Below are 13,426 nucleotides of genomic sequence, written 5' to 3' on the forward strand. Positions count from 1 at the left end.
TTTTTTCGTGATTTTTACATTTTTTCAGTCAATCTGTTCTAAATTGACATTAAATTATCAAATGTATAATTTACTCGTATATAAACTATGACTTGTATAGTTTCATGGAAACTATTCTATTTTTACTCGGGGGCTTAATGTGTAGTATTGACTGAAATTTTACAAGATATTTCGACTAAGTTTAGTCAATTAACAGGTGCAGCTGGAACTCCTATTAATAACAAATAACAAACAGTTCTCAACATAAACAAAGAATTTCAAATTATGTGTAATATTTCAAAAATATTAACCGGTGAAAAAGAGAAAGTAGGTTTGGATTTACCAGAAGATTTTGCCAATAGGGACATGATGTATTTCATGTTGGCCCCATTAACTTTGTCAGACGTAGAGCGCTCCTTTTCTTTTTATAAAACTATGTTAGCACCAAACATTAGGTCTTCCAAGTTTGAAATCTAAAGAAATCATTGATTGTACAGTGCAATAACTACTTTAAAGGTAAAATATTATCTATTTAAAGCATATTTCTTTTCAAAAAAAAATGTATACGAAGATCAAGACTAGTGTCCCCATAATTCATATACTCATATCAATGAGTAACAATACTAATATTTAAATTAAAATTAATAAAAAATTATAGTGATAAAAATAAAAGTTAAATTTGTATGGTTTTATGCATATTTTTGATAAATAAGAGCATATTTTGTCAGTTTTTAGTGCATTAAATTCACAACCTTGTATATTATTTTAAATTATAATAATATACTATATAGTATTATATCATACTATGTATAGTTATTATTTAATGATATTAGGTGTGCTAATTCAGCCAAGAGTATTAATATAGTTACAAATTACTTAATAAACAAAAATTAGTTATTTTTAAGGACATTTCTGACCATACTTTTATCCCCCCCTCCCCTTGACCAGTGTACAACATAAATTATTTTCATTTAGCGTAACTTATCTTGTGTCTTAGCATTGATATTAGTGTGAGAGATTGAACAATTATCAAACTAAAAGGTATAACATTAACTTGCACCTTATAGGCTTTTATTGATGTTATAATTTCAACGCTTGTTATGAGGATTTTAAAATTATAATATATTACATGTTTGTAACTTGTAACTTACTGTTTAAAACATCAATACAATTCTATAGTGCCCTTCATAATATTCTTACCTAAGTGTGGTTATAGGTCAATTCATTCCAATATTAAAGCAAACATCACAAGATTGGCTCTACTGAATGAAAATTTGCTACATTGCAAATTGGTTAGAGAGAAAACAAATATACTGAGCTTAATTCTTTTTATAGTAAGGGGTCTTTTTCAAAATAATTTAGGAAGTTTGAAGCAGGAAACACACTAATATAAAACATTTTACTCACATAAAAGGTTAATTTTAAACAATTGTATTCAATACAAAGCTAATTGTATGATCACATGTTTATTTCAAAAAATTGTTGTTATAAAAGTCATGAGTCTCTAGGACGAATTGTACATTTTTTTTTTTGCCTTAATACAAATATTGTTGGTTGAAAACTCTTATATTATAAATTATTATCATAATTTTAAGTACTATAAAATATTAAATGTAAATTTTCTAAATAGGTGAACATATAATATAAGAATAGGAACAGTGGACAGTGGACGTATATAATATTAACATCTAATATCTTGTAGCATGTAGTATATAGTGTAAATGATACTATAAACATTAACTATTTAATAATGTTTACAAAGTGTATAAAATAGCCTAAAACATTGAATTACATGGTGTCTGTCAATTATTATACAATATATTAAGTTAAAGTATTGGTATAAAACCGATGTATAAAGTCTTGACCTCTATAAACATCTGATATTTCATCATTATGTATACATAATGAACTTTGGTGATAATTTTTAATCAAATATTTTACTTTTATATAAAATTATAGCTTTGCCTACTTTTCATTGAGTTTCCTATAGTCGTTATACTATTAGTTTTAATAATAACTGTAGTATTACACCACAATACATATTTTTATCAATAGTTACACAAAATAAATGTTCAATAAGGCACATAATATTATAAAGATAAAACAAGTTTGAGCAATGCTAATTTTGTAACAAAGTTTTTTTTTAAACTTAACATGCTAAATTAAAAAGAATTTTTCCTAAAATAAGAGATTTCAAAATAGTTATTATATTTACTTAACTCAATCTAAATAAAATAAAAAAGTATATGTTTAACTTTGTAGTTTAAGTTAATTATAATTTTTTAATAATTCTAATTTGTGTTCAACACTATCTAGTTCTATAATTAATGAATCCAAGTATTTATAGTATTATAAAAAATATTGTTAATTAAACTTGATAAATTTTAAATAAACATATTTTACTGCTTATAAAACATCACTATACCCTAAAGAGTTTAATATAGAAATCATTTACTTTTAGTTGGTTGTGTTAAATTACACAATAGTTAACGATAAACTTAAGACAATGGAGTAAAAAAAGTTTCCTCTAAATAATTGTCAATATCAGATTTGTAAACAGCCATATATAGACCTTTCGTTTTAAACTAAATGGGTAATTTTTAATGGCACCCACAACTTTTAACTATCATGTTCTTATACTTCTTTAATATAACATTATTATCTTCCAAAAAAAATAGTACAGCTTGTTGAGCCATTTTTGTTGGTGCACAACAGGGTTTAGGGATCTGTATAGGACTCATCAAATGTACCAATGTCTGAACGATTGCATGGTTTGTCGCATTCATATGAGCATTGAGCGGGAAATTACACTCACCGGTGCAATAAAATGCTCCATAACCATCGGGTGCTATTATCCAATCCTGAAAAATATATTTATAAATATTTTAATTAAGTTTATTTTTAATGGTCTTCTTAATTGCAAATAAAATAAACAGCAATGTTCAGTTTCAAAACATAGTTTGGAACTAAAATTACAATGATCTAATTTCTTAAGACAAAATGTAATGTATTTAAAACATGTGAAATAGTAGGTACATTAAATTTTGCTTTTAATGCAACACCACAATTCTAATATTTTAAACTTAGGCAAAAATTTGAATTCTATCAATTAAAACTTCATTTTTAACGTTATACATTAGGATAAATATAATAAATCTAAAATCTGAAATTATCAAAAAAAAAAAAACTTTACCTGCCATTCCAGATCTTTGAAGCTCACATATAATGTTTGTATTTGACAACTTCTGGATTGAAACCCTTCTGCTATGTCTGAAATATAACATTAGTATTTGTACCATTATGGCATTAATGTTTTCAATTTCATATACATGAACAATACTAACTACATTATCAACTGCATTTATAATTAAAATGATAAAACAAAATTTGTTTAAGAATTGGGTATTTAATAGAAAAAAATGTTTTCTGCTTGAAAACAATGGTGAAAATCAAATTAAAAAAATCATCCTAAACAACTTGATTTTATCTAATAACTGTTATATTTTATTTCATTCGTGTTTTTTAGCTTATAGATTGACACAATTTTCTAAAAATAAATTGCTCTTTGAAATCATTTTGTGTTCAATTAAGAATGGATGGTCAAAAGTGATAAAAACTTATATAAATCTTGCTTACTTTGAAATGGGTTTGAGTTGTAACTACTTTCAATAGTTTTCCTTCTTCTTCGTCTATAATGTTTTTGAAGAGAGGGACCACCAACTATATTACCTCCATTTCTGGACTTCAAATAAACAGCCATAAATGGTTTTTTTGCTTCAGATAATTGATGTTTGTCAGCCCAAGTTACCATACCAATTTCTTCTGGTTTGATTTCATGATCTAATGAGCATATGAAACAAGTAAAATTAAAATAAATATTTTTTTCATGGGTAGTTGTTTTATAAGGATTAATTATAATTTAACTAACACATCTAAATCTTAAAATAGAAGTAAATCTATTTTTTGTTTCATACAAGAATAGCATCAGATGATGGCTGGTTTTATTTGTTTAACATTTTTAGAACTATATAAATACAATAGTTATATTGGTAAAAATAAATGTATTGTACTGGCTGTATACAAACATTTTGTAACATGAAAGTTTTTTAAAATACCTATACACTATGTGTCCTATTTGATTAATTTATGGTATCTATGTAACCTAATATAATACATACGTTATACATAGGCCAGTTATTTTTTCTTTATCATAAATTTATATAGTCATAAATCATTTTAATTTTTAGCAAAATTATATATTATTAGCTTTAATTAATTCAAATAACTTCAGATTTTTTGTTAGTACCATAACTACAATTTTCTTATCACAATTATGGGAACATCAATATTCATTATAACATTATAGACTAAAAAAAATTATTTAATGCCAAATTTGCAAGTTTTACCTGGATTTTCATGAGAATGTACAGAAACATATAATCCTCGATTGGGGTATAAATAATGGGTCCATGAAACTAAAGCACCAGTTGCATTAAATCGAAGCCATCCATCATAATCTGTTGTTGTGTTTTGGGAATCCACAAATTCTAATTCTTTTTCTCTATTAAATAAATAAATAATTAGAAATAAGAATAAATAAACAAAATTAAATGTTACAACTATTATTTACTTACCCATTTTTTGTAATTAAAACTTGATACAAAGTTACCAAATACTTCTTAACACTACTTGAACTACCAGATTGGTACAAATGAACTTCAGCTGAAGTAATCATATGAGTTTCTTCAGGTGGTACATCATTTAATTCAAATAAAATCCGTTTACCATGTTCGTGCCGAACATTACTAACTGGAGCTAAAATTAAATTAAGTACATATTATGTAATATGTAACTAAATCATATGTAAATATATATTTAACTTTAAGTAAATTATTTAATAAAATAATGCTTGATTTATAGCAATTAAACATAATATTAAGAGGATGCTGCACCCGCATATGTTATCCCCATCTTACAAATGTAAAACTTAACAAAAACCGTCCTTCGCAGGTAAGAACCACTTGGCTGTGTAATAATTTTTACACTATAAACAGATGGATATTTATTGTGCAATGTTGTCTTTATTTTTTCAATATTAGAACTAAAAAAAAGTTTTTCAAGTAAGAACTTTATTTGTATTTGTGAAATCAAAAAAATTAAAAACAAAGTTGCACAGAGTCAATATTCTCTTCATTCAAGTGTGAAAATGTTGTTGTTTAACTTGGACTACAGCCTGAGAGGTCATTCCCGGGTGAAACAGTTATTGCTACGTTGTACACATTTAAGATGGAGACTATACTTGCGGGTATAATCTTAAATTAGATCAACTCAAAAAAGTTAGTCACTATAATGCATTTATTAATTGTTTATTTAAATTAGCTTTTTTGTTGGTTAGCCATTAATTTGAAATGGTATGTCATGTCTGAACATTTTATCATTTCAATTTATAATATTTAATGATGAGATTAATATTCATAAAACAAAATAAAATATGAATATTAGTGTATTCTTAGTGGCATACTTCAAGGCCTCACAAATAATTAAAAGTTATATCAAGTGGACACCACACCAGCATATTTGCCGCCTTTAAAAAGTGTAACATGACCAATTGTTTGTTCTGAATAATCTTCTGTGCAATTAAAAACCCTCACTAACTTGCTTTAAAATTAAAATATAAAAAAAACCCAGCGATGTTTGTTATATAATGTTCTTATTTCTAAATTGTATAATAAGTCAATTAGCTCCAATATTAATCATAACAGAGTTAAATAGATTATTCAGAACATACAATTTGCTTTGTTACACGTTTGTATGATGGAGACAGCACAGGTAGGTGTGGCATCCTATTTAGTGATTTTATCGTGACATTAAAATAAAAATCAGAGAAACTATCATTTTTTAATCAAACAAAAACTTAAAAAGTTAGTTTTTAAGTTTACTATGTTATTGTTTTAAATAAATTTATAAGTAGGTAGTAAAACAGCTATTATTATTAGCCTCTAGCATCACTGTTTAATAATTTGATTCAGGAGTTACCTACACAGGGTATACATTTGTGAACCTAAATTCCGTATTATAATTTTTGGCCCGCTAGAAACAAACGAATTGAAGATTTAAGGCAGTGCTGCAATAGTTAAGAGCTAAAAACAAATAAACAAATTTAGCAGTGAGGATGGCTTTTTAAATATTTAATACTATTACAACTTCTCCCACTCCTTGTCAAGTGTAACTTGAATCAAAGTGTGGTAGTCTAATCTCCTATTGTGTCAATTAGCCATCAGTGATGCAAAATATTTAAAAAAAAAATTGTGGCTGGTTCAATGTTTATGCGTACCTACCAAAAAAATAATAATTGAAATTACGTCCCTAATTTGATTTCTGTATTTAAGAGAGCCTCCGCCTCCTATAGGCCCTAGAAGTTTAATGCTAAGCTTTGTCTATCCTGATAACTTATATACTTACTACTTAAAACCAATGAGTGCTTAACATAAAGCGAACCTAGGTACCACTAAAATGTATGGATAATTTTAAACAACATGTTCATGATTATTATAACGTTCAGATTATTAGTACTTACAATGATTTGATAGATATAGTGTGACAATGACATCACTGTCTTGTACGGTACGATCATCGTATTGACCAACATCTGAAACACTTCTTGGTTTTCTGTCATGCAAACCATCCTGTTGTATGGATTTATAGACATCAAACAGAAACTGTGGTGCCGAACCGTCCAGGTTCTTCGGAGATTTTCGTGGTATTTTCGGCACACCGAACATGGTCAGTATCTCTTGTTCAACTTCGTTTCGCTCCTCAACCGACATGAGATCTTGCTTGACCGTCTGGACACCGTTGTCCATGTACACACCGGTTAGTGATCCGGCGGCAACCACACTGTACGCCGATATGTAGAACAGTACGGTCAACGTTAACAGACATTTTTTTTCGTCCATTTTTATTGTTGTTGTTATTCACGAATTATTATCTAGACATGAAACTAGATGATCCTATCGTTCGGCACGGGTTAGCAACGCTAGAAAAGTCGAACGACGATCAGGACTCGATCCGATTAGCCCACGGCCGATTGTGGAATGTCTGTGAAAGATAGCTCCGGCGTAGTTACTAGTTAGCTCCTATACCACTGATAAGAAATTGGTTGATACCAATTATATTAAGTTGCATTTACTAAATTTATGAGGGGCAATTTAGTAAAACGATTTTAAAACAAATAATATGACTTGAGATAAGTTTGTAAGTGAAGTAAATTTTTTTAACTGTCGTAGATGACAATACATTCACTATTAAAATAACATAAATGTGTATTATTTATTAAGGTTCTCAGTCCATACTGTGGTACTATAGTGGTAACTAGGTGCTTATAGGCTAAAGTGGTAGTGGTAACGGTGGCGGTAAAATGAAGCCGTATACAATACTTACCGCCACTGTGGCACCACCACCAAGACAATAGAATTATACCGCCACCGCGGCAGTGTGACCTAAAGGCGACTCATAATGGAATTTGATCTCGGCTGTTTTTCCAACATAATAAACTTTTCTTATACAAATTGCAAACTATCCTAATATTCAGAGTAAATTAGACTTCTGAAAATATATATGAATCATATTTACACTATGTTTTAAATATTTACGTATTCATGACGTATTTACGTCATGGCCATCATAATTGTCTGTTTGTATACTTAATTTGAAATAAACATAATATTACGTACCTATGTGAATAAAATAAAAGTGTACAAATATTTAGGTACATTATCTTGTGTACCTGCTAAGAAACTAAAGAAACCAATGTATATTATGATATAGGTCATTAGTCATTACTCATTAATCTCTACTTTTGAGTTCAGAAAAATATGTCAATACGTTTCTTAATTAAATAAAATGAGAAAATGTAATGTTCAGTGTATCTCAAACATTTATTGTAAATTGTATCAACGTATAATTAATTCAACCAAAGTAACTGTTTGGTTGTTTATATAGTTTATTATTTAAAATTATGTAGGTACTTTAGTTTTTTTAAACCTTTATAATATAGCATACGTTACACGCGCAGTAGCGTACCTATGATTTTTTCACCGGGGGATATACAAATTATAATGCAGTTTATTCAGTATACAGTATGCACATATATTCATATCATTATAAACATGCAATGTATTGTGTACAAAATTTGGTCTCCGGGGGGATGTCATATCGTGACCACCATTTCTCCTCCACGGTAGATACGCTACTGCACAAACGTATATATAATAAAACTACATATATATTAATATAACCAATAGTACAAACACAATTCATAACTGCCCACAATTGCATAGGTAGGTAGTTAATAATTACAACACAGTACATTTATACATTCATGATACAGTCATTTTGTTATAAATACCATAGTAATTTGATTTGAATTGCATTTTTTTTTAAATTACTTAGTTTAACTAGTAAAAATTATACAAAATAAATGAATTAAACTGTTGATTTGAAAAATAATTACTTTGTAATGTTATATTAGTCGAAATAGATAATTTTATTAATTTATAGTTTTTATGCAACTTTGTCAATTTTTACTTCAAATAAAAATGTATTTTAATAATACTTGATGCTCAATCTCCTAAAAACTAATTGAATGAAATTTTAAAAGCTTATTGGCTATTATAACTTATTGGTTGTTACTATTTAATAGTTAATACTTAATAGTATTAGTATATTGTATATTTTTGTTATAAACTTATTTTAGATTCTGAGAGGAGTGATGAATGTATTGAAATACATTGTGATGTGTGTATTGTGATGAGTGTTTTATATTTATTTTTTTTTTTGTATCTGTCATCGTGGTTTTTTGCCATAAAAGTGCTTCAATTTTTTTCAACAGCAACTTTTTCTGGTAGGAAAGTGAATCTAGTTAGTACATTCGACAGGTCGAAATTTAAAATTCTTAATAGATTTCGAAATCAACAGGAAAAACAAACAAAAAATTAAGGAAAACGGCAATTGTTACATAAAACCATTTTTCGAAAAAAATCGAAGCACTTTTACACTGCAAGAAACCGTGACAATAGACACACAAAAAAAAAAAATAAATAAATAAATAAATGAATATAAAAACACACATCATTGTAAAATCAATACATTCATCGCTGAGCTCAGAATCTAAAAAATTAAGAACTGCTACGTAATTAAAATAATATAATAGAACAAAATAATTAAATAAAATGTTTATTTATTATTACGCACTAAATCAATGGTGTCCAATGTCATACACAAGACATCGCTTATTTAAACCTATCAATGCTACTTCCTAGATTTTTTTTTAAATTAATTTATATTTATCCTCATTAATATCGTAGGTACCTACATAAGCGCATAAAAAAAAATAAAATATTTCGTTACCTGCTTCAATGAATATTATCAGTGCTAAAGTTCGAACATAGACCTATAAACTTTTTGGTTTTGGTTTTGAATTATAAAAATAGAGTTTTTGAATATAAATCGTTTACCTCCATAAACCATGGTATTAATGTTATAACTTATATGGAGGTAGATAATATCGACCAATGTTGTTTATTCGTTCGAAATACCTAACGATAATATTTTGTAACTATGTTATTAATTTATAAATTCCGTTATCAGAAAGATCCAATATAAATTAAAAACTATTTTGTCTGAACTCTGAATAAAAATTCACTCCATAAGTCTGGAGTTACCCTATTTCACGGTAGGTATGTTAAGTTACATAACTATGATATTACATTTTAAATGATTCCACTTTTCGTTTAGCAGTATTCCATTGTTATCCCAACCTCTAGCAAATGAAAATTACAATGTCAGAGTCAATACTTTTCACTTCAAATAATCAAATGGTAGGTCAAAGGCGTAACCATGAGGCACTTTAACCTCCCTGTCATAATTTATACACTCCCACCGACAGTAGCTGCATTTATAAATTTTAATTTAGAAAATTTTTAAATTTTTTATTAACGTCTGGGAAATTTTTTTTTCGTTGTTGTCAAACTATATAATACTCTCATTAAATGTGATGACCCTGATCATGACATGGTCAAGTGGTCAACAATCCCTATGCCCGCTAACCGCTTAGAGGGGTCTTGCTAAAAACAAAATTAGATTTATATTATTTTATGATATCATCGTCCTTCGATCTTCATAAGTACGACTGTTGTGTGCTTGTGTCCAATAGTTTCAAGCCCGGATTAAGACCTTCAGGGGCCCAGGGGCCAATACACAGTTGTGCTCCCCCCATCAATAAAAACAATTCTTTAAAATTATAAAAGTAGTTATGCAATAAAACAAACTCAAACCATTTTATTTAAATATGATTATAATAATAATAAATGATAATATATGATAATTAATGAGAATACAAAATATTAAAAACATAATTTTTTATAAATACATATTTACAAATAAAATTAAGTATTGTTTAAGTAAAAGTTTTTTTCTAGCTTTTTGAGTAGCAAATATTTCTAATGTTTTATCGAAGCTTAAATTTTGAAGAACATCATTTTCTGTTGATAAAATCATTAATGATGACAATTTATCTTGTGTTAGACAGTTTAGTCGGTAGGTATCTGAATTCTGAATACCCACGACCGAGACGGTCACGTCATGAACAACTTTTCCCAATTCTATTTTTAAATACAGTGGTAACAAAATATATGCCTATTCCTTATACACACAAACCTGGCTATGACGCTATGTGTCCGCACTTACCATGCTATAGGTGGTAAACACGGTCGACGGACCCCATCGCATGTTAGTTCAAACAAGAAAAAAATTTAAAATAAAAATATTCTTGTAGGTACTAGAAAAAGTGAAAATTTTCACTCGATGTAATTTTAAGCCGAGAAGACTATGGGCCCTTTACACACGTGGGCCCCTGGGACTTGGCCCCTCCTTAATCCAGGCTTGAATAGTTTGTATTCTAGTCAAAGCAAAATTTTGTTTTTTTATGCTTTCAGGATTTATTAAATATAAAATAAATGAAACTGAATTAAAATCAGAAATGTGTGTTGGATAATCAATTTTAAGAAAATATTAACAATTATTAGGGGAATCAAATATTTCTAAAGAGTAGTGCTCAAACATCTGTTTTTTTAAATTTATATAAAATGCTACAGCTATCACTTTCTATTCCAACAAGTTCTGTATCCAGTGATAGAACATTTTCAGCAATGCCAAATCGATTCTGTAAATTGCTTATTATAGCTATTGAAAGAGATTTATACTGAGAGGAGGCTTAAACTGTAATGACTAGTGGATTATTATAATGTTACCCATATAGCTAAATTATTTAACGTTCTTAATTTTAAGAAAATTAAATTAAAAACTTAAATAAATTTGTAACTAAAATAATATATTTTAATAATTTAATGTTTACCTCTTCTTTCTATAGTCTATTAAGATTCATATTAATTGTTGAAACTAAATGTAACACAAAGTTTAAATAATAATAAAAAAAGATTCATATTGTACGCACACTCTATAATAATAAAATAAAATATTGATTGAAACATTTATTGTTAATTAATGTAACAGGTTTTGGGAGGTGTGGGGAGTTCTACCTCCCACATTATATACTTATTATAAAAATGTTAGGGCTGTAGCCCTTCCTAATTTGAAGGTCTAGTTATGCCAATTTGGTAGGTACTGTGAAGTTAATTTTTATGATTTATATTTTCACTTATTCACGGAAATTCTTTTTTTTTTTGGAACTGATTTTCCAATACATCATTCCTCTTGTCTACTAATATCCTAAATAAAATATCAATTATTATTAATATATAAGGTATTCAAGTTATATGACCACCATAGTCCTACTAATAGAAGTTATAGATAACTATAGACAAAACTAAGGGTCAGGTCCATGGCCTAAAATTTTTTTCTAGTTTTGCTTATAACTAACAACTTGATTGTCATTGAGTACTGACGACTGTATGTCTGTATAGGTAAACCTTAACATTTTTAACTGTATATAAAATAATTTTAACCTTACCATTATTAGCATTAGTACACTTTCCAAAACATTTAAATAGGTAAAGATAAGTTGCTTCAAAAATCTATCAAATTATCTACTAGTAACTAAGTTAAATTAATATATTTTTCTTAAGAGTAAAAATAAGAGTGAAATTAAAAAAAAAACATTTATGATTTTTCATAATATGTCTTGTGTAGGAGATTAAATTAATTTTTATAAATAACGCTTAATAAAACTAAAGTAAATAATGCTGTAACTTCTATCGATTCTCATTTATTTAGCCAAATACCTAAGATACCTAAGTAGTTTTCAGTAGTTTTGGGAAGCATATCTCAAAATAATTTATGTTTGATATTTGCATATTTGCTTATTAATTACAACATTTTATAGGTATTTTTGTAACGATAGAAGTAGGTACCTAGCTTCATTCTTAGTTTTTTATCATTTGGACTGCTCCATACATTTTTTATAGTTTTGCTTATGAGGTCAAAGAATCTTGTATTTAATTGTCAAACTTTATGACCTAAAATAACATTTTTATATATAAATAAACAATTCTCAAAACCCTCCTTTAGTATGCCACTGTATTTTAAATATTATGTTTTAAAATTTAAGTTTTTTAAAGTGAAATTTATAAATTGTATTCAAAACTATTGAAAAAGTAATAAATGAAATAATAGATTATGAATGTTTTTATATTATTAAAGTTTTTTTTACTATACACTACATTCACAATAATTTTCCTGTTTTTGTATTTTTTTGTAATTGAAACATGAAGTGCTATATTATAAAATGTTCATAATAGCATAGCAAATCGTCTATCAGTCTAACAGCGCAATGGTTATTAATTATTATATTTGGTTAATAGGTTTTGTAGGTATTATATAGTATAATATTTGATTCATATATTAATTCATGTTACAAAAGTGAACTATATAATATGTTATTAGGGTACGTATTTTTGTAAATTATTATTTAAATTATTATAGTTTATTGTGCACAATTTAAGATAGGTATATATTATAGATATATGTACATCGACGTTTTTCTACGATGTATCAATGTTCCCTAATGGCCTAGTGATATTTTTTGTCAATTTAATTCTAGCGATGTGTAACAAAATAGATACATATGTTAGGAATAATTTGCGCAACCATAAGTTCTATTATTTTAACGGCATAAAAAAATGCCGACCTAATCTGGAAATTAATAACTTAGGCCCCACTCTTCCATTCCTCTAAGCACTGTATACAACCTTCGTACTATCGTAGACTACGAGCCTATGATAAAACAGACTGTAGCAATAAGTTGTTGTTTATTTTGTGACGCTAACAGCGAACCAAACGAACGCCACCATCAACAACAAGTAGTAACAACAAGTGATCGCGAATCATCGCCCCGGACAATCCGTGATAAGGTTAACGCGACGTTTGAGCA

General features: G+C 27.6%; 1 protein-coding gene across 1 annotated transcript; it reads right to left on the reverse strand.

Moving 5' to 3' along the window:
* Positions 1-1,394: 1,394 nt before the first annotated feature.
* On the reverse strand, positions 1,395-7,108 carry LOC111040822 (protein 60A). The gene is made up of 6 exons (XM_022324876.1): positions 6,557-7,108; positions 4,614-4,794; positions 4,386-4,540; positions 3,616-3,819; positions 3,173-3,249; positions 1,395-2,840 (listed from the first exon to the last, which is right to left on the reverse strand). The coding sequence occupies exons 1-6, from the start codon at positions 6,933-6,935 to the stop codon at positions 2,580-2,582; spliced, it is 1,257 nt and encodes a 418-aa protein (XP_022180568.1). The 5' UTR covers positions 6,936-7,108; the 3' UTR covers positions 1,395-2,579.
* Between the last annotated feature and the right edge of the window lie 6,318 nt (positions 7,109-13,426).

This window comes from Myzus persicae, unplaced genomic scaffold (genome assembly GCF_001856785.1).
Source record: "Myzus persicae strain clone G006 unplaced genomic scaffold, MPER_G0061.0, whole genome shotgun sequence".
Lineage (NCBI taxonomy): Eukaryota > Metazoa > Arthropoda > Insecta > Hemiptera > Aphididae > Myzus > Myzus persicae.

Bases quoted from the DNA above. Each gene is read 5' to 3' on its own strand.
- LOC111040822 (XM_022324876.1), bottom strand. From the start codon at position 6,935: ATGGACGAAAAAAAATGTCTGTTAACGTTGACCGTACTGTTCTACATA. The intron at 3,250-3,615 runs GTAAGCAAGATT...GTTATATTTCAG, and splicing joins CAACTCAAACCCATTTCAAA to ACATAGCAGAAGGGTTTCAA. The intron at 2,841-3,172 runs GTAAAGTTTTTT...TATATTTTTCAG, and splicing joins TCAAAGATCTGGAATGGCAG to GATTGGATAATAGCACCCGA.